This window comes from Chlamydotis macqueenii, chromosome 2 (genome assembly GCF_036417535.1).
Source record: "Chlamydotis macqueenii isolate bChlMac1 chromosome 2, bChlMac1.mat, whole genome shotgun sequence".
Classification (NCBI taxonomy): domain Eukaryota; kingdom Metazoa; phylum Chordata; class Aves; order Otidiformes; family Otididae; genus Chlamydotis; species Chlamydotis macqueenii.
In genome coordinates, this window is record NC_141557.1 from 93,037,473 (window position 1) to 93,059,279 (window position 21,807).

The 21,807-nt window shown below is 40.4% G+C and overlaps 1 protein-coding gene and 1 long non-coding RNA gene across 2 annotated transcripts in view; both read left to right on the forward strand.

Moving 5' to 3' along the window:
• LOC147601726 (uncharacterized) overlaps nt 1-21,807 on the forward strand; it is a 284,880-nt gene that overhangs the window by 242,280 nt on the left and 20,793 nt on the right. The window lies entirely within an intron of this gene.
• The window catches only part of INO80C (INO80 complex subunit C), a 31,718-nt gene continuing 18,843 nt past the window's right edge, over nt 8,933-21,807 (forward strand). Inside the window, exon 1 of the mRNA XM_086740441.1 lies at nt 8,933-9,141. Coding sequence (XP_086596567.1) covers nt 9,007-9,141 — 135 coding nt within the window. The 5' untranslated portion in view covers nt 8,933-9,006. The remainder of the gene's footprint in view (nt 9,142-21,807) is intronic.

Below are 21,807 nucleotides of genomic sequence, written 5' to 3' on the forward strand. Positions count from 1 at the left end.
CTACAGGAAACAACACACCCCCATGCCAGAAGTGTGTTGGAGGAAGGAAGGAACTGGGGGAAGGGAAAAACCTTTAAAAGTACTCAGACGCACCATTTTTAATTACACAAAAACATGCATTACATTTTTAATGATGGGCTCCTCTCCATTAAAAGAGCAGGGATCTTAGCTTGCTCATATAATGAAATAACTAGCAAAATTTCCCGTTTGCATAGGGCTGTGTATATCCATCTAATGTAAGCAAGTAAACTCAGCCCTTTTGCCAAAATCAGAGCAAAGGACATGACCAGAGGAGCATAACCCTGACTTGAAGCTTCCTTTTCCTTTCACTGAAGGTTGCTGAGCTGCACTCAATTACAAATTAGGAAATAAAAAAGACACTACAACAGGCGGACACACTTTTTTTTTTGTCAATAATCTCAGCAATAACATAACATTAAATAGTAGTGAAAAAGAGTCTAGTTTGTTTAAATACTAATCATGCCTATTGAAAAGTTTCAAATGCATTTACAAATGTTTTTACTGTATAACATACTCAACGGTTAATATTCTTCATCAAAATCTTCAAGCAGTAAAATGCATCCAAGAGGTGTAGCAAGGTGAAAAAAGTGGCTGATGCTACTTCATTATTTAGGGTACTGAATGTGAGAGCTCATAATTAAGAACGACATACAGACCTTACGTGACTTAGTAATTAGGCAATAAACCAGCACAGGAAATTCAATATAGATAAATGTAAAAAGATACACAGGAGAATAAAACCATCCAAATTTCAAATATACAGTGAGTTGACCAGTATTACTCAGGAGGAGAGACTTTGAGGTTATGACAGATTATGGAAACATAAGCTTAGTGCTCAACAGCGGTCAAAAAAAAGAAAAGCAATTATTGAAAAAGGAATTGAGAATAGAACAGAGAATATCTCTTTCCAAGCTATGGAGTGCCTGCTTCTTAAATACTGTGTGCAGTTTGTTCCCTCCATCTCAAAGAATATACAGTAGAGCTGAAAATGTTCCAAGCAAGGCAACAAGGAGAATCCAGGCATCATCTTCCGTATAAGAAATAGCTAAGTAAGCCAGAACCCTTCAGTCCAGAAACAGAAATGTTTAAGACTGAATAAGGTAAAGATCTTCAGTGGCAATGGAGAGGGTGAGTTTTTAATGTCTCTCCAAAAAAAAAAAACAAGAGCCAAAAAGCACTAAATGAAGCTAGAAAGGAGTCAGGTTCAAAACTAAGAGAAAGAGGTGGGTCTTCACACATGTGATTCAGCTGCAGGAACTTCTGGTTGTGGGATACCGTGACCACCAACAGCTCAGGCTTGTTCAAGGGGCACTGGATAAATTCACAGAAATGAAATCTACCAAGAGCTACTAAATACACAGAAACCATCTACAGAACAACTATCATCCTATGTAGTTGCCCTGTTCATACAGTCTTCCTCGCACATCTGCTGTCAGCTCCCACTGAAAATGGTATACTGGGTTAAACAGTCTGACTCCGTATGGCCAGCCTCACATTCTCACCTCTCTGTGTGAAACCATATCCCTTTTATGAATAACAATGGAAATGACAGAATCACAGAAAACATAACTGGAAAAATTCTTGAGAGGTCATCTAATCTATTCTCCTGTCTCTTAGTAGAATCAGTTGTGCGTGATCTTTTGTGGCAGATGTCTAACCTGTTTTTCAAAACCTTCAAAAGCAAGCTATACCAGTGCGAAGCTGGCCTTCTCTGAAAAAAAAAAAAAAAAAAAAAGCTCTTTGTAATATAACCTGAACCTTCCTTACGGCTAAGTTAATCCTTTTATTTCTTCATTGTTACAGACACAGAGAGATGGTCCCTCCCCCCTTGCAGGGGCCTTTCATATCCTTATCTACCAAAACTTAGACAGAAAACCCAAGCTCTCTCAAACTGTAGTCAACTAATCATTGAAAGAAAAAAAAACCAAAACACCAACTCCCCCTCCCAAGTAGCAAAATTCCTCTACGTATTACTCACTTGAGTGCATCCCAGAGAGTATCAAACTGGATTCTTCTAGTAAGGTCATTATTAGTAAAAAAAAAAAAAAAAAAAAAAAAGCCTGTGGAGTATGGTTAGTGTATAAAGAATGGCCTATACTGCTCAGCAAATTGAGTTCATCTCCAACAGGCACAGAGAACAGTTCTTTCCTTTTTGCAGAAATCTCCTCCAGCCCCCTTCTCCTCTTTATGCCACAAGTAACCCAAAATCTCAATCACTCTTCACAGATCACGCTTCCTATACCTCAGAGCATCCTCTTATTCAAGAAAGATGGGAAAGATTTGGAGGGAGTCCAGAAGTGTAATGCCTAAAGCTAGACATAGCATTCAAATTGAGCCTAACCAAAGCTTTGACAAGTGAAAGGATTACAGCATGTGCCTCGCAGGCTTCCTGCTTGTGCGACATGCATGTTTCAAGGCACTGCAATACCGCTGATTCATATCCAGCTCATCGTTCACCCGGGCCCTGCGAAGCCTTCTACTGCAACTGTTATCCACTCATTTTTACCCCAGCCCATGATTTATGTTATTCCAATCATTTTCATTTTTTCCTGTCTTGTAGAAGACTTTTTCCCCAAAAAGAGATGATCTTTGGAGGAATTTCACATAAATTACACTGATGCTAAGCAATATTAAACGGCTTCTCTTGCTCACCTCACATAATCCCTACAGATTTCCCAGGGTCAACTGACCAGACTCTTAAAAGGTCACTGGCTGTAAAAATAAAGTATGAATTTGTGCTTGTCCGTGCTGATTTATTTACATTAACAAACAAACAAACCAACCAACTCTTTTTTCTAAATTCTAATTCTATCCTCCAGCTACAGCTTCCTCTTGGCTTGGTACCATCTGCAAATTCAGTTAGAGGTTTTTTTTTCTATCCTATCATCTGGTTTGCACAGCAGCAACTCAGCAGAGACTCTCACAGACCTTGGCTAAGATACTGGGTGCAGTCTCACTAGTTCTGCACCCACTGAAGTGGTTTATCTAGCACCTGAATTCCTAGTTTGCATTTGAAAAAAAAAAAAAAAGTGAGACTGACAAATAACCACCGAAGTCAAGATGTTATCAACCAGATGTCACATATTGGTTGCACTTTGCATCTTCACCTTTTGTTATTTTTTTTTAATTGAGAAAATAATAGCGAGCAAAGTAGGTAACATCAACAGATGGCCTACTTAGAGATGCTGTTGGCAACATTAACGTACTCAAATTTATATACTAATTGCAATAAAAATACCACAACCTTAATCTACAAGCAAATGCAAAATTACTATAGTACTAAAAGTGCTATAGCACTAGACTTGCTCTAACAAGCAGGGATGCATAAGCTAATCCCTGTAAGCAATTTATTCAGTGACTTTAACCCTCATTCTGTTAATTAATTCAATGGGACATTTTTATTTCTGTGAATTTATTCTTTATTTAAAATTACTAATAAATTAATTGTATGACCATGCTCAGTCTCCAGATTGCTCGCAAACTATGTGCCACCCCACCAAATCTTATGTTCATAAATCAGGTTACTTATGCAGCTAATCCACATTTTTTTTCAGTCTACAAACCTTCAGCATTTTCAAGGTGGTTACTGCATTAAAGATTATGCAAATGAGTGTCATGACATTTTTATCTTTCTCAGCTGAGCATTTCAGAAATCAAGAACTCATTCACATGAATAACTGCAGAAAACATTCATCAGAATCTGAATGCAAACCAAATAGGGAAATTCTTAACCTATTTTCACTTTCAAAAGATAAGATTAAATCGGATATGATAAATTAATTCATAAATCTTTTGAGACAGTGGGTAAATATGTTAAACATTGCATAATCATTATCCAGGACATACAGACTACAGGGTTCCATTAACTGCACAATGGCCAGTTTTTTCCTTTCACAGAGTATGCAACAGAATCATGTTTAAAATCAAAGTCAAATACTAGATGTCAATTTTTGTTTCCAGTGTGGAACTATTTTGCCATAGTGAAATCTGTGTTTAACATAACCTTTGGGGTTAGATTTCTCTTGCCTACACAATATTTTGGTTAAACTTGCCAGACACAGCATGCATACAGTTTTTGGTCAGATGTCTACAGTTCAGGTAACAACACTGACAAATGGCAAGTGTGCTGCCAACAGAACTTTACTAAGTTAGTAGCAAAAATTCAAAGAAAGTACAACTAAACTGCAAACAGAACAGCACTTTGACTCTTATTGCTCATTTCTGATGTGTCAAATTCATCATATTTTAAAAGGAACCTCAGGAAGGAGAGACTACTAGGAAAATGGTACAAAAGGCACTTCTAAAGACCCTGCTTTGCTTTTTGTGTTACGAAGAATATAGAAATTGCTTTTTCAAAACTTCTAACAGGAAGATTGCATTGAAAGTTAGATATTTGATGTGTGCAGAAAAAAAAAAGGCCTTTAATATTACAAAAGTAGTCTCCTTAATCCAAAGTTCAAATACCTATTTTAAAGGCATCCAGCATTATACTTAAACAAAGCTAGTGCAACGCGTGCAGCTGCAAATTGCAGGGAAGAAATGCAAATCACAAGAGTTCACACTGCAGGCTCTGAAAAGTCATCAAAGCCTCCAAGTACTTTTAAAGAATAATGTACAAAATGCCACCAGACCTCACAAACTACCCTGCAGGAATCCACTGCTTTTCACCTGGTAGAGCGGTGAAGCTAAGAACTTCAATCCTTTATTTTTCCAGAGCCTCTATAAAAATGCAAATGACACCCAGCAGACACGTACACAACTAAAAGAAAGAAAAAAAAAAAAAGTTGTGTTTTTTTTTTAAATAAAACTTGTCTTTTTACAGAGTTAAAAACTTAAAAATTATAGCACAAATCACATCTGTGCAGCTGAAGACGGATAAATTCATAGAAAAGTTGTCTGATACTGTTGCCACGGAATTGTAATGTTAGAAAACCCTATGTAACCATCACTAGGAGACATTTCTCAACTGCCACAACATTGAGTTCAACCTACCACCTAGCAAAAAGTTATCCCTCCTTTGCAGATATGAAAACAAATGCAGAAAGAGGTTATGTAAGATTTTTTTAAACCTTCATTTTAGTTCAGTGGTATACAGAGGGATTATGTATATTCTCTCGCACCATTTTAGATACCTAATAATCTTATAAACGGCAATATGGCCAAAAAGTGAAGCCACAGGCAATGTCATTACTAACCTGTCCATTTTTCTGCTGCAGAGACCAGCCTTTTCCTTTTGATGGAGCAGAAGGGTACCAATGCACTTGGTCCAAAAGCACCCAAGGCATTTGCTCCCAACACAGCCTGAATGTGGCAGTTGGAGGGCATCCCACCGCAACTAGCTGCTCCGCTGGGCCAGTTCACCTGTACCGCCGGTAGGAAGGGAGCTGGCACAGCTCTCTACTTGCTAGGAAGCCGTCCTGGAGCTCAGGCAGGGAGCAGTTCTGACAAAGCATATGCTGCCCCAACTGTTTTTTTCTGCCTGTGGATCTTCTCCATCTGCTGTCCCTGCACCTCCAGGTACATATTACTGACATTCCTAACGGTAGGCTATCCTCCTCCAGTTCAGGTCGGTCCTGTCCCAGCAGCTGACGTCATGCCTCACAGCCCACGGCAGAGCCACCTGTATGGCAGGGCTCTCCAAGGAACCCCACAGCTCTCGCGGACAGTCTGTGCAGGGGCAAAATGTGGCTGCCAGGGGCCTCGCTTGTTCTGCTCTGCTTTATCCTACCTCCTGCTAAAAATCCTTCTGCTGATTTTCCAAACATTTTCTTCTCTCATCACTTTCTTCCTCCATTAGAGGAAAAATAAAAAAGGAAATCTTAAATTATGCTAATCATGAGGCACCCACTACCCTTCATACGCCTAATCTGGAGTAATCCCCTCTGCATGACGAGAAAACTATCGTTAGTAGTCAATTTTCATAAAGTCAAAGCGTAAAAAAAAAAACCAACCACCCAAAACACAAAACCAAAACGCCACCTCACAAACCTGGAACAGGAGCCTGAGATGATCTTCCCTCATTCAGGAGACTCTAGAGTCCTTATGCATTTTTCTTCATGTATTACTGGGAAAAGTACAAGGAGCCCTTCCAGTTCACTGAGACTATTACTAACAGGCAGGTGGGTGACTGCTCACGTCAAAGAGCATGCAGGGTTATTGCTGAGCTGTATTTAATTTTCTTATTAGTGAAGCAGCACATAAAAAAAATAGACCTTGCAGTACTAGTGAGGGAAACGGTCTTCACCTCGAGCCAGGTTCAAAATGAACAGCAGGAAGAGCCACGTCACAGCAAGCCAGACTAGCAATTGCAATTTGCACTTCTTCAGGCGAGCCCTCATCCAGATGACAAAGCAACTGCCCATTTAAGTGTGTAACAGGAACCTAGCAAGACACATATTGCACTTATTCACCAGAACACCACCTCCTAATTTTCAGCAGGGCTGGGTGTGGACAGCCACTCAAGGAGCAGGGAGAAGGCAGCCTGGCAACTTCACAGCTCTTCCCACATCCTAGTTCTATTACGCATCCCCTGCAGACACTCTCAACGTTTACATTGCCATTGTTGCTATTTTCCAATAAGTTGTGGGCCTTCTGGGATTGTAAAGCATTTGGTATCGTGTAAAATTGCATTGTACTTAATATCACTGCAATACACATGGGCCTTCTGATTTTGTTTCTAGTAAACCAACTGATAAACATGAGTACAGATAAGAAAATGCCTAGCTAAGTGCTATTTAAAAACTGTCACTGATGCAGCACGTTAACTCTCCGCATGATTCACATGCAACATCCACGCTGCAGCAGCATTAAAGATGCTGCTCTCAGTAAAAACGTTCATATGATAAGGTATGCTTTCTTTTTAATTGGGCATGCCTGGGAGCTAAGCACACAGCGTGTGCGTGGGAAAGAGATGGGACCCAGCCCTGGGAATGAAAAAAGGCTGACTAAGATCAATGTTTTGAGCACACAGCAAAGCAGATTTGGCATTGGCAGGGGACACAACTCCCCTGCAATTCCCAGTGCCCCTGTTAATTTCAAACTCAGGTCACCATCTTGAGCATGCGACGAGAGGCTGTCATCTGAAGTGAGAAGAAACACATACTGCATAGCACGCCTAAAACAATCACTACGGGCAAATGCAGTCGCGTTTACCAGTCTGCTCTACAGTGCTGCCGGCAGCCCGCATGCTCAGACAGAACGACAGCAGCTAGAGTTGGGAAGAAGATGAGGCTTGGATGTTTGTACAAGCCCTTGCTTACGCCCCTGGCAAGCAAATCTTGTCCTGCTTTTCTGCTACATACACAGGTGGCTGGAACACAGCCTGGAAGTCCAGGGTTTTGTCCTCAACTGTCTTTCAGGCCACCATCAAAGCTTTTGTTTTACACAGCATTGCCTGGCACCCCTACTGTGACCAAGCTCAGTCCTCATTACAACACCATCTATAAGCGTGACCTAATTTTTAAGCCTGAATATCAACTTCTTGGACTCTGACTCTCCACAAAGCATGTACTGGGGCAGGATCTCATACAGCTGCAGCTAGAAACCTAGCAGTCAGGCATTGTATACCATTGTGTACCTGAAACAAATATGGTAATAAGTTGACCACTATGTTGAATACAGGTGCATGCAAGCATAAAGAAGCTAAAAACAGTTTAGTCAGTCATCAAGCAACTTGAGAACTGTCTGCAACCCCGTATTACCACCAACCAGTTCTCTAGGGTAGGGTATGAAAGAGTACAGGCAGTAAGAGGACTGTGAAAACACTAGAGCACAGTCCCAGTCACCACAAATCTATTCAGACACATTGCTCCAGTGCAAAATTACTCCAGATTCTAACGAGAGGAAAATTGCGGGACCAGTTCTCTAGCCATGCCAAAACAAGGTGGAAGCAAACAAATCTGTAACAGTATGAACTACCCAGAAAGACATTCACGATCAGTTATCTGTAGTCATATTCTGAAAACTTTAATGACAATTCTAATTACCTGCAACTTGCATTTAAAAAGATTATACAGTATAAGCACAGACGATAACACAGAAGACATCGGAAAGCTTCTCGGAGCTCATGATCTTAGAGCTGAAGGGAGTAATTAAAACCAGCTGTGTATTTTATTAAGGCAACTGGAAAATGCTGACACATTTGAGACTCACAGACCCTTCTCGTGGTCTGAAAGCATTTTGCATAAACTTTACCTCACTTTGGGCAGGGTTAAAACTGCAATTGCCTGCATACACAGCATTGTCCTCCAGTGTTCACGCTGTGCACGGGCTAGGTCCCCCATCTCCCAAACTACAGCTTGTATTCAGTTGAGTCTTACAAGGTCTTTTTTACACTTCCCAAATGACTGCACACTGCAGGACTCAAAAACCGGTGATATATATGGCTCATGTATGGGTCCCAGCCTTCCACACTGACTGCCTCCTACAGTTAGCAAACCCAAAGCTTGCCACATTTTGTCACCTCCCACACACATGGGCACCAAACCGAGCTCGGGGCCATGCAGCCAGGTGAAGTGAGGTGACGTAAAGTGAAGTGGACTTCCCCCGCGGCCAGCTCTGCTGCTACAACCAGGCCTCCGACAAGGGACCCAGGCTACTGCAGGCCAGGGGCGGGGGGGGGGGAGCAACAAAACTTTGTTGCTGCTTCCTACGAGCTTCGCCCCCGCTGCTAAAGCACCGGGCTCACACGCCGGTGGTGGAAACTTTCACAGCCAGAGGCCAAACCGGTGTAACCACCCCCTCCCTCGACACCTCCCCGCCAACGGCCTCCACGGCAAGGCCCGAGCGGGGGGAAGGGGAGGCAGCTTCGCGCCGCTCCTACTGCGCATGCCCGCTCGCAGCACCGCAACCACGCCGCCCAGCGCCCGCGCCGCCTCTGCGCGTGCGCGGGGGTTGCCTCGCGCCTGACGGTGGGGGGAGGGGGAGCCCTCTATCTCCCCGTTCCGCCCCGCCGGTGTGCTCGGTCCGCGCGCGGAACGGGGAGAAATGGCGAGTCTGATCCCCGCGGCGGCCTCTTCTCCCGCCGGAGCCCCATCCCGTAGCAAGAAGCGCCCGGCGAGCCCGGGCACCGGCAGTGGCCCCGCCAAGAAAAAGAAAGGAACGGCGCCCGGCGGCTCGCAGGTAATGGGCACTCGGCGGTCAGCGCGCGTGCACGGCGGTGACCTCCCCCTTCCTTCCGCGCATGCGAGCGAGCAGTGCGCCTGCGCCTGCGGAAGGCGGTTGGGGCGTGTCCGCGAGCGGGGCGGCTCGTTCCTTTGCGTCCCGCCGGTCGCCGTGTCCCTCCCCGTGTGTCCCTCCCCGTGTGTCCCTCCCCCTGTCACCAGGGCCTGCTGCTGCCGCCTCCCCCCACCTGGCTTCCCGCGGCCCGCCTGCCTCCTCCTCGCCGGACCCGCCCGTGGCCGGGCTGAAAGCTGTTAGCCCCAGGGAAGAGCTGGCCACCGGCTGCCAGCCGCTGGGCCGAGGGGGGCTCCGGTGGCCCTCGGGCTGGCGGTTTTCGTTCCAGGCCGAGCTTCAGGCCTGTTCTGTCATCCACTTGGGGCGGGGAGGTTGTGTACCCTCCGTGTATACAGCTAAACGGGCAGTACAGTTCTCATGCCTTTTCCAGTTGAGTGTGTAAGAAGCAAAGCTTAACTAGGATTCAATTAAAGCTCTGTTTCAAGTCACTTAACTGTCGGCGTTGTATGTGTTGACACTTTCTGATCACACTGGCTTACAATTGTTCATTTTTTCCCATACTTGCCTTCAGTATCTTGCTTTGTACCTGAGATGATGCCATACCTGAGCTCTGTATGTCACCTACATGCACAAACCTCAGATTGTGAATGGTGATGATTTTAATTTGAGGTAGTTGATCTGTCACGGAGGACAGACTAGTAGTCGAACAAGCACAATTTAACAGCTGATTGTGTGCTGCTCAAATACAGTTTTGCATTCTGGCCTTTTCTCAGTTAAGCTAAATGGTCCTAAGAGTTAAATGTGGAATGAAGATGTAACCTCACAACCTGAGTTTTGGGGAACAGGGTCAGGGGAGGGAGAAGGGCTATTAATGTGAGCTTGTCCTAACCTCCTACCCCCAGTCGCAGCCAGGACAGCAGCCTCTATTTCTGCATCGTGTGACACCATGATGCAGGTCCACAGACCCTTCCCCAGCTGATGACATCTGCCCCTTGCTCATGAGGTAGCATCTCATGCTCCAAAACTAAGCCCAGGCAGAGGTTCAGCATCAGTGTGCATATGACATCTGTATAGACTTTGGATGAAGTATGTCTTGGATTACTTCATCTAGAAGGGTAGGTAGCTAAAGTGGTTGAAAAAGGGTTGGGAAAAATTGTTGTCTTTTTTTTTTTTTAAAATCTCCCTGGGAATGATTCTTCTCAATAGTATTTCATAAACTGTAACAACAGTATAACTACAAAGTATGCACTACTGCCAGTTAGGTTGCTTATTTGCACATGAGCCATCAGATCAGGGGAACGTTTCTGCATTTTTCAGCAGATCTTCTCTCCAGAAATTGAAAGCCATTGTGCACACAGCAGGGCACAGACCCAAACCCTTCCTTGTAACACTTGTTTTCACCTTGTGGTATTTACATAGTTTCTTTTCCTTTTCAAGTGGGCTTACCCCTAGGAGAGGGAGTATGAACCATAGGGCTTATTGTAGCTAACAAACTGCACTGCAACTGTGAAAAATTACTGCTTGGCGTGATCACATTTGACAACTCACTCAAGGTCTGGCAGAGATAACTGTGTGGTTTTCCAACATGGAGAGGACTGCTCTGTCCATGTGTGCACATGTGTGTGTACGTAAATATAAAACATTATATACTTATATGTAATTTAAATGTGTATAAAATATTTTCTATTTTAAAAACTTCCCCAGACCCTTAAGCCTCTAACACTGCTTTCTGAAGTTCGGGCCAGACTTAAGCCTGTGGACAGCTTCCAGTATTACAAGACAATCCATGATTTCTTACTCAAACTGATTTTTGATACTTTTTGCAATTCTTCTCACAAGTGATTTCAGTGGAGAAAGGAGTAATTTCTCAACATTATGTCCAAGTCAGCGTACACATTCACTGACTTCAGCAGGGCAGATCGATCCCATGAAGAAAAGAAAAAAGTGAGTCTCAGAAAATGTTTAACCTCAGGAAAGGCACACGAACCAGCTCGTTGATCTTCTAGCCATCACATTCAATGTTGCTGACAAGCTTTGGAGCGAGCCAGTTCAAACAAATTAAATGGGAGCTTTGCATTTTTTTTGAGTTAGAAACATTGATCATTGGGCACTTTCTTCAGCAGTACCTTATTTAATTTTGATTTCCAGAAGTCCTTATAAAGTCCTTAGTTAATTGCTGAGTAATGTTCTTTTTCTGGATAAGGAAACCTGTGATACAATGAAGCACTCAATAATTCTAGTCTGCTGAGCTATTCAGGGTAGAGACAGTCAACAAGCACTTAACGCTCTGTTTTATAAGTTATCCAGTCTTTAAGTGGCTCAGCCAATCAGGTCATCCATGAATGTTAAATACTTTTTCTGAATATATTATATACCAAGTATAACCGTTGTGGGATTTGAATTAATTTTTTAACTCCAAACAAGTAACATTTATCTGGCAGTCTGATAGGTACACACCTTTAATACATACCTCTTTCAGCACAGGTTTGTAAGTAGCACTTGTTGCTCCTCTGACTGCTCCCTTTCTTAATCAACCCCTTTGATATTTTTTAACAGCCTTTTACAGCCTATTTTTAACATATTTTCAGCCTTTCAGAAGCCAAATATATCGTGCCATAGCTCAGCATGAAATGGTTTCCATTTTAAGTAAACTGACATTGTGAAACCGAGAAATAGTGACTTACCTCCTTGGTTAACTAACAAACTATAGGTAAGAGGATCCCTACAGAGAGGTTTGTAACTACTTGCAGGGGTCATCTTAGGATCTGAGGACTCCTCATATATTAACTGGTAAGTTCTGTTGGGAACCTTGTGCCTGGCCTACATGAAAATACACTTCACATTGTGCCAGCTGTGAACTTACCCACATCTGTGATTCCATCACTGTGAAATTAAACAAAAAGGGGTTTTTGTGAGTTCCGCAAATCACATAGCTTGTTTTTCTTTTGCGTGCTTCATGTCACAAGTAGCTACCACAGTGCTCGCCCTGAAAGACATGCTGGTCTGGTAAAACTGTAGATTTCAAAAATGTGTTTATTTTTTAATAGAACAAATTTGCTCAAGTATAGCAGTGTAATTAACTAGTTTGAGTAACTGTATATCCTACAAGAAAGCACAATTGTTGCACAGCATACAGATTTTTATAAACCTAATTTTGATTATGTTTCTCCAACATATGAATTGCTACTTTCTCTAAGCTACACTTTAGGAACATTACCAAAAAACATTCTCATCATTTGTGTGAGTTACCGACCCAAAGGTATTGAGTCATGTTTGTTTTGGAAGCACATTGCGCATAGGGCTTGTCAGTCATGTCTACAGAAGGAGACATATGCGTTTTTGGATATAATGCCTGTATTTACCAAATGTGAAATTAAGAGTGAGTTTACAGGAAAGCATGATTGCAAATTTATTACATCACTTTCATTAGCCTTGCACAACTATTCCTCCCATGCAGTTGTGCCACTGAAAAATACCTCAGTCTTTGCTGCAGCAGATTTTTCATGCTGAGGACTCTTATGTATATTAAACAGTAACATTCCTGTGTCAAAAGCAGTGCTCTTTAGTGGTTTACATAGCACCATTCAGTTAGATGGCTTTTTTTTCCATAAGTCCCAATAGCTGCTGTGCTGGTTCAGCTCCATCGCTGGCTCTTGTGCAGACCAGGTCTCCCATCTTTTTAATTACTGTCACTTAAACTGGGATAGAATCTTTGACACAGATCTTAAAATGCCACTAGTTCCTCTACCTTAATCTTCACACCATTGTTTTTATAGATTATAGAGCAACAGGAGGCTTTTAAAAGAGTATATTGTACATCAAGATGTTATTTATTAAAGAAAATGTTTGCCCATGACAGCTAGCAAGCTTAGAAGACAATTTGCAGTAAGATAAGAGAATGATTTGGGAAAAAAAAAGTGTCTGATTTTGTCAGAGGACAATTAAGGAGACAAAATATGCTAAATATTATGGTAAATGCATATTTGCTTACATTATTTGTGAAACAACTTCAGACATGTGTAAAGTATAGTAAACGCCTTGCTTTGAGAATTGCATCATGCTTCATCTTACATTTTGAATTGATGTAAATCAGAAATACACAGAGAATGCTTCTTGCTTCCTTCCTCTCCATCATTGTAGCAGCAGCAGGTCTTGGTACCATTTAGAAAATAAAGACTGAACTTCCTCTTCTGCAACGGTATTTAAGAGTTAAATTATTAAATATATTGATTTTATCTCTAATTGTGAATATTGCAGCAGTGCTACTGGCTACAGACATCCTTCGTTTTATGTAACTAGCTCTTGTATGTATACTTACCACTTTCTGTGTTTCTTGTTTTATGCTTAAAAACAGAAGCTATACAAGAATATTAGAAAATACAAAAGTCAAAATGGTTTAAAGTTGTTGTCCTTTTAAATAAGCTCCTGTCATGCACAACATGAAAATAAAAGAAGCAACTGTAAGATACGACTAGAACTCAATTTTTGTTTTACATGTAACTGAATGATGATGTTTTATATCATAAGCTGAAGTTCATCAGGTTGGTGTTCTGATAGACAGCTATATGATCGACAAATTAAGATTATACATTTGTTGAACATGCAGCTGTTACTGTTATGTATTCAGAATCTGTCCACTGAAGACAGAGAGCTTTCCCTAGTACATAAATAGCATGGAATTGGACTGTAAACCATCAGTAAATGTAATCAATCCTCCTGTTCTGCTATTTTATCAAGCCCATCACTGTAAGTAGGAAACCATCAAATCAATTTTAAAATAACTTTGTTTTAAAGAATCCTTTTGATCTGCCTGTAATTTCCTGAAAAATGAGGTTAGGGAGAATTTGTTTAACACAGAATGAGTGAGTATTGCTACAACTCTGAGCTCAGCTGCTGCTCTCACCATGTTCTGGGACAAGTATCTGCTCTAGTATATCGCAATATAATAACTTTCTGAACTGAAATTTAAAATTACCTACTTACAAATTTAAATCTTATTTACAGATTTGCAATCAGTATAACACTGAACTTACTCTAATTATTTTAACACTATTACATATAAGACTTACTGTAACAGAAAAGCATGATTTTCCTTTGTATTCAGAAATTTAATGAACGGGTTGCGTTTCTACCAGTCCTCCTGCCCTGAAAAAGACAGCAGGACCCTGATACAGCATGATAGTAGGGAGATGTAAGTGCATATGTATTTGCCAGTTTGTTTAAAAGCTATCATGTCATTATGCTCTAGACTACTTTTTTTTTTTTTAAAGTATCTCTCACTCCTCGAGGTTATGACAGTAACCGAAAATATATGAATTTAACCAATGATGCAGTGCCAATCTGAGGATACCGCTTGCCTGGAACAATATCTTTAAAAGATGTAATGTGCTCCCAGGGGATGTTAACTCAAATCTAATTAAATTGATTTAAATGACACTTTCGCTGGATAAAGTATAGATATCATGATACAGTGCAGTCGATTGCTAGTTACTGATAAGAACTGGTGAGGCGAGCTCTTCAAGTTCAGCCATTTGCACATTTATTCACAACCGTACACAAGAGTCTTAAACTAACTCAGCCAGTTTAAAACAAATTGCTGTGTCTGGCCAGGAGTTTTAGCAGGTAGTGTTTAGATTGGGATAACTGTCCCAGAGATAGGTAACATACATACTCTGGCATCACACTGCATGTCACCAGACCACAGAGCACTGAAAATCTCCCAAACTTGCAGTTCTCTGTATGAAGCACTCAGAGGGTCACCACTTACCTCTGTTAATCCTTTCAGACATGTGACCACAAAGATTCTTTCCGCAACAAAGCAGGCAGTAAGCAGCTGAAATATTAAGTATCTCGTCTTCCATGGGGTTTTTGTACTCTTCCCAAAAAACAGTTTATTTTCAGGCAGTCCACTAATGAGAGCCAGGATTATCCTGAGGTACCAGTTTTTGTCACTTGCATATTTGAAGTCAAATCTGTTAAAGAACCAGAATCCCTCCAGTCCCTGATGGGGAAAAATGATAATTAAAAGACAATTAGCAGATTTTGTAGGGAAATCTGGCAGAAGTTATGTGTGTTTTAAGTTTAGCTTTATTTAAAAAAAGGGAATTGCTTTTATATAGCAATCTAGATTAAAAGGGAAACTGTCAAAACTGAGAGCTAAGAATTGGCTTTGCTTGATATTTATCACATATTGAAGGCTTTAGATGATCAGTAATCATGAAAGTATGTGAATTTCCAAACCAGTCTATGCCAGTCTCAGAGAATTACCAACCCCCCAACCAAATGTGATTAGATTTTAGATTTAGAGTAAGCACAGATGTGTTATGTTGTAGAAAGGCAAAAGCATATGTGTGTTGACTTTTACTATGAGCGTCAGTATGCTGATGTCATTTTTTTTTACCCTTCTCCCCTTATCCTAGTACAGAATTTTAATTTTTCCTTTAGCTAACAGAAAATGGAGAGTCTTACTATGATCACACTTAATTTCAGGATTCATAATAAACATGCAAGAAACATGGGAGAGACAACAAAGATGCTTCACTGCTTCTATCATAAGGAGATAAAATAGGACGGGTTATTTTTTGAAAGAGAAAGAGCACTCTAAAACACTGCATGCATGTACTTTAGCATGACACTGTCTGAGAGGTAGTGCTCCTAAAAAGCAATCTCAGAATCCAGTTAACACATTAAAAGGTTCAGATTAATAAAATAAAACTTGGAATTACTTAACTGTCTAGATGTTGGAGATTTGACGAGGTGTCAGACTTTTTCACATATTTGTAAAGTGTAATGTTTGCGTTAGGTAATAACTTCAGTTCTTGCTTTAGTAAGGCATTAGTAGTTATATAATTGTATTAATTTTGGATTAGAAAGGCTAATAGAAATATTAATTTGGTAGCCTGGGAGGGTTTTGAACACATTTTTTAAGCATTCCAATAAAACAGAATGGAAACATTGGCTATTTATTTAAACCTACAGAAAGCCATAAAATTTGTGACATTCTGTGTTGTGGAATATGCCTGGCCCTCACAGCAGAATTCATATCCATGAACAGCACGTCTTGTCTCGCTGCAAAGCACATCTGCAACTTTTAAGAGGCACAATTAAGCAATCTATTAGCTTCTCATGATCAAAAAGGAAAGAGTCCCAGCCTCCTCCTATCTGCTTCACTCTTACCCACCTCCACAAGTCCGAACTGCATGCTTCTGCTACCTGCATCACGCCAGCTTTGGTGCTTACCAGACCTGCTCAGCCACTGATAGAGGCCATCAGTCAGAAGACTAGCTTACCAAAGCTTCCCCCTCTCCCAGGAAGCTGTGTTGTCTCCTGCTGCACGGGTGAACTGGACTGATTTACAGGGAGGTCTAACAGAGGTTGGAGGCAGCACAAGTACGAAGCAGGACCACGTGGCAAGGAAAACCACTTTTCCACTACAAGCAAGCTATTTCATGAGCTTAGATACTCTTGACTGCATTTTTCATTAGTTTATCATAACAAACAAAATGAAAACTGGAGCAGTTCAAGATCTTTTTCGTTAGTAGATCCGGTGTCCCTGCCTTTGGGAAGACCTGGAGAGTAACAGTTTCAACTGTCATACTGCTTGTCTGTCAGTCTCTAAGTACCTTAAGACTGATTCTACAAACTCCAGCAAGCTCTGTGAGATGCTACCAAAATAAGCTAGCTGGAAATACTAAGGACTAGTCCTAATTCTACTTCTCCTTGAAGATTTAGGCAACTCTTTCCATTTGGGATTCAGACCCATAAGCATCTGCCTTTCTGAAAGCAGATAGTAAATCCTTTCTTTCAAAAGTAGAACAAGTCACACTTACAGCACTGATACTTGCATAGACATGTGTCCTTACAAGTGTTTGCCGTGTCCTCCACTTGAAGTCAGTCCTGTTCCTGCCACTCCCTGAGGGGATTCAAACCCTCTTTTTCCCCACGCACACCCTAACCACCAGGCTGGAAGCCAATCTGGTGTGGTGTGAGGCGAGCGTGGAAACATTTTTCCTCTACAGCTGAGGATGGAGGCTCTGTCTGTTCCAAAGAGATTGACTCTGTAGTCTGGTGTTGAACACAGTTGTCAGAATGGTCTGTTTATATATTTTAGGTATTTATTTCTGTTACATGTTTTGTCTAATGATAGTTTTAATGCAAAATACACAGTTGTGCAAACCAGGATCAGAAATCTTTTCCTTCCAAAACTCCAGCCAAAAAGCTGTATAGTCATGCCATCTAATAACATGCATTTATGTTGTAATAAAAATACATCACTGTTAATTCCAGAAACAAATTTGAAATGGGTAGAAGGAAATTATTTTGTGAGTAATATGTAATTAAACTGTAGCAGAGTCCATCATTTTGGGAGGGGTGAATGTGTGTAGTTATGTGGTTTGTAATCATCCTGCCCCAGGATGTAAGTGCTGGCTGACCCAGGAAAAACAAATTGTCCTTGCTGATTATAAGACCCTGCTGTGGATAAGCAGCATTTTGGGGAATTAAAAGAAAAACCCTTCTGTAAAGCATTGCAGGCCGTTGCTAGGATTACCACACAAAAAGAGACTTCTAGTATCATATCTATCCTTTTATCATTTATTAAACGGAGAAAAATTATTTGTTTTATCTCATATGTCCTTAATTTTCAGTAAACAGATGAAATATCACACTTCTGTGTGCTTCCATGCACAACCTGATTGTATAAAATCTGACATAATTCATAAAGATACCTGGTTTTGCAAACATCCACAGGCCTAAAGGTGAAATTTTCTACACAGTTTTAACCAGATTAGGTTTTTTTACCTTTCTGCCCTTACAGTGTTGGCATACTTGTAGCACTACTTACCCCTGTGTTCATAAGGATCCAACGTGCTTATCGCGACAGGCTTATTTACTGCTTCCTCAGATTTATGATTCTTTGAGTTAGTGAAAGAATGGGAAGAAGGGCAGAAAAGGCTGAGACGCCTGTGAGACTTTCTGCATAAATTAAGACAAGATTTACAGGTATGAGTAGTGTCACTTAAGTGGTACAGCTGGAAAAATCAAGTAGGCTTTCAAGCATGCAGGTGTTTTTTTCAGATCTGAAAATGAATCAGCAACTTCCCAAGCTAAATACAGAACAACTGCTTGGGGTTTGGTTAGGTATGTATCAAGTAGACCATCTTTAAAGAAAAGGTTAGTGGCATCCCAGGAGTACAGGGGATGTTAATGAGGGAAGGGAGAGAGTATTATGAAAATACTCATCATCTAGGAAAAAGGAGGAGAGGGAGTTAAAACCCTGTACCAAAGTGCATGAAAGTTATGTACCCTAAAAACAGTCTTTCTGTTGAGTAAGTGGTGTATTGGTATGCAGTCCATTGAGAAGCTTGTCTTAATTTTCGAGATAAACGGGTACATTTAATAAAAGATGACTCATCTGCCTAGAAACTTTGTTACATTTATGCCCTGAAACCATCAGGACTACAGCAAAATACTGCTGAAATGGAACATGCAGAAATTAGGGCAGTAATTAACGTGAGTTATACGACTGCTCATGACCAAAAGAGCTTTTTGTTAATAAACTCAGTATTTTCTATTTTATAGGATATTGATTTCTAACTAGAGAGATGGAGGGTTGCCTAGAGAGCTGTGGAATCTCTGTCCTTCGAGGTGTTCAAGACTTGCTGGGACAAAGCCCTAAGCAGCTTGGTCCAAGGTCAGTTTTGACCCGGCTTTGAACAGGAGGTGGACTAGTGACCTCTCGAGACTTCTTCCAGCCTCAGTGATTCAGTGTTCCCATGTCTCATTTCAGACGTCTGATTTATGTGATTAAGATGAGTGCGCCCTCTCCCTAGACAAGCAGTCATACACTCCTTCCACAGGCAGGTTGGGGTACCTCAGTTCGGTACTTTTCTCCATAGTGTATTAATGAAGGCCAAAATTCAAGGACTACATTTAAACAGTGTTAATTCTCCCTACACTGTAACAATGGTTATGTTTTAGTAGAAATGCTTTTCCCTGGGGCAACAGCACAAAGTTCTTACAGCAAAATAAACTCTTAAAATCAACAAACTGGAATAGGAGAAGGCCATTTTTCCTTGACATATGCACAGTGTGTTCAGGCTCCTCAAACCAAAGTAGATAGCCAGAAAGTCCTTATTCCTTAAATTGATTATCTTTGTGTACATAGTCTAGAACTAGCGATGCTAGTCTCACGTTAACGACCTTAGATTTTCTCAAGTCAGAAATTCAATTTTCTCCTTAATTTGTGTTAAACCTGTTTGTTGCAGCCAGAATTGCCTTTTGTTGCAGCCACAGAATTGCCCTTTTTATCCTCCTCCTTTCCATCTGTCCAAAAGGCATTTTTTATTTGCTAAATAATTCATTGTGGAAAACTTCTTAAAATATCCTGTTAAACACATCACAAAATATTAAATACTATGTTTTCCTCTCACCTATGATCGTGGATGGGATACCAAAACTTCACTAATTCTAATGTAGTGGAAAAGTCAAGTCTTTTAATAGTTCTGTTCTGTTTCAATTCCAGCAAAAAAAAGGCAGTCAAGATACAAGTTTATATGCAAAACACTGAACTGTCTGGCGCTTTTCAGATGTGCTGCAGTTCCTCAACTTCAATATATAGTAGCAGGGTGAAGTGTATGGCCACCGAACTTACATAGTTGAGTAAACAACCACCTACTTGTACAAATGTTTCTGCAGAAATATTTCAGAAATTTGCCTTGAAATTAGCATCTCTATACAACTCTCTCCTCCCTTTTCCTCCTGACCAGCCTCAAAATAGTCTGCAATAGATACTTGTATTACCTTATTTTCATCTAAATTAGAATGTGCTGTATGTTTATTTTGGTTCAGTCATCACGGTTTTTTCATTATCCAGTTAAATGCAGGCATCCATAGGATAATGCATGTAAAATTTTGCTGAGTACAGGAGACCTGGTGTGGAATGGTTGGTGTTGAGTTTGCTGGATGAAAGAAAGTGGATGTAGTATTCAGGGCGTGTACAGCAATTTTTTTTTTTGTCCCGTAGTGTGAGACAAACAATAAAGATAACATTTGTAGTCTGAAAATTTTTAAAAACTAAGATGTAGTTTCTTTACTTGTCTTCTTTTAAAGGCCTTTGCAGCATCTGATACAATTACTACTCTCTGATACGTTACACCTTTCATAACTTTTTGAAGGTTTATAGAAAGAATATTTTTATTCTTAGTTGCTTTAGAAGTGGAATTCTGACATTGCGATTGGGTATGACAGTCTTAAGTACTTGTACACAAATGGAAAAACCTTCTTCTGAGCAACTTTAGACTGTAGTGCTAAGCCTTTGCAGTACAACTGCTAGTATTTACTAATGCATCATGGCAGCAGCAGGTATAGTTAGCAGAAACGTAATAGAGATAGAATTTTTATCTACTTAAAGAGACAATTAAGAGAGATAGAAGGAAGTGCTAAAATGTGAGAAAAATAAAGAAAACACAAAAGTAAAATTTTGTTTTCTGATCAGTTTACCAGCTAGTCCATAACATCTGAAGGTAAAATTTGTCTATTCTAATTCAGGTCTATTTTTCATAGGTAAGATAGATAGAATAGGAGCTTTGAAAGACAGATACACCCTATCTTTATTCAAAATTAATTAATCGCCTTTCCTTGAGGACATGTTGTTTTGTTTCTGTTTGTTAGTCAAATGTTGTTTCCTGTCAAAATGGATAATATTTTACAGAATAAACTAGAATCAGGAAACGGAACATTTTTTTTGCAGAATGAAATGGCTTTCGCGTCAGCCACAGAAGCAGATACCTTTTTGCTTTCCTTGTCCCTGGTTCAGTCACACGCAGATGAATGGACTTGGATCCTTCTCCTACCTTGGCTTCGACAGAGGGATTTTGTTATGCTTCCTGAGCAGCATTACAATGTTAACAGCACATGAGCATATTGTAGTCCTCCAGTCTTTTCTCCTGAAATGCTTTGACCTTAACTGTTCTATATCAAATGATGTATTTTAAAATTTAAGAAGCAATTTAGCCAAAGTCCTTGACTGAACTGAATTTTTCTAACAGAGGAAGGAATGTACCGGCAGTTTTTATAAAAATTCAATTGTGATTTACTCTAGTCTTTTTTGCTAGTATGCTTCCATTCATTTTCAGTCTTAAGGCCCATGAAATTTAGAAGACTTTTTTTTTTTTTCTCCTCTTGGGGAATCAAAATATTTTGTTAGCTGGGCCCAGTTTTACCCTCGGTGAAAGTATGAACTAACACGTGCTTTTTCATTCCATATATCCTGAAATTTTTAGCTCCAGAGCTGCTTCAGCATGCCATTCAGCTCATGAATTTGTCCAAGTTACAATTTTCTTAATAAAGAAAGCTGTCAAATGTTATAAACACGGAATAGTCCCAATCCACCAAATGAAATCTAAAAGTGAGAGATCCTTTGCAATTATTTAAGCCAAAGGGAGTTTTGTGGCAAATGCAAATTAAACCAAGCTTTTCTGGGATAGTGTGAAGCTATTCACAGTTGTGTCCCAATTACATTTTATTTGAGGCTTTTCCCCATAGAAAATAGTAATTTTTTTTTTCCTTGAAATATCTGTGAGTTATAAAACTTTGTCTGTCATAGTGCTTGAA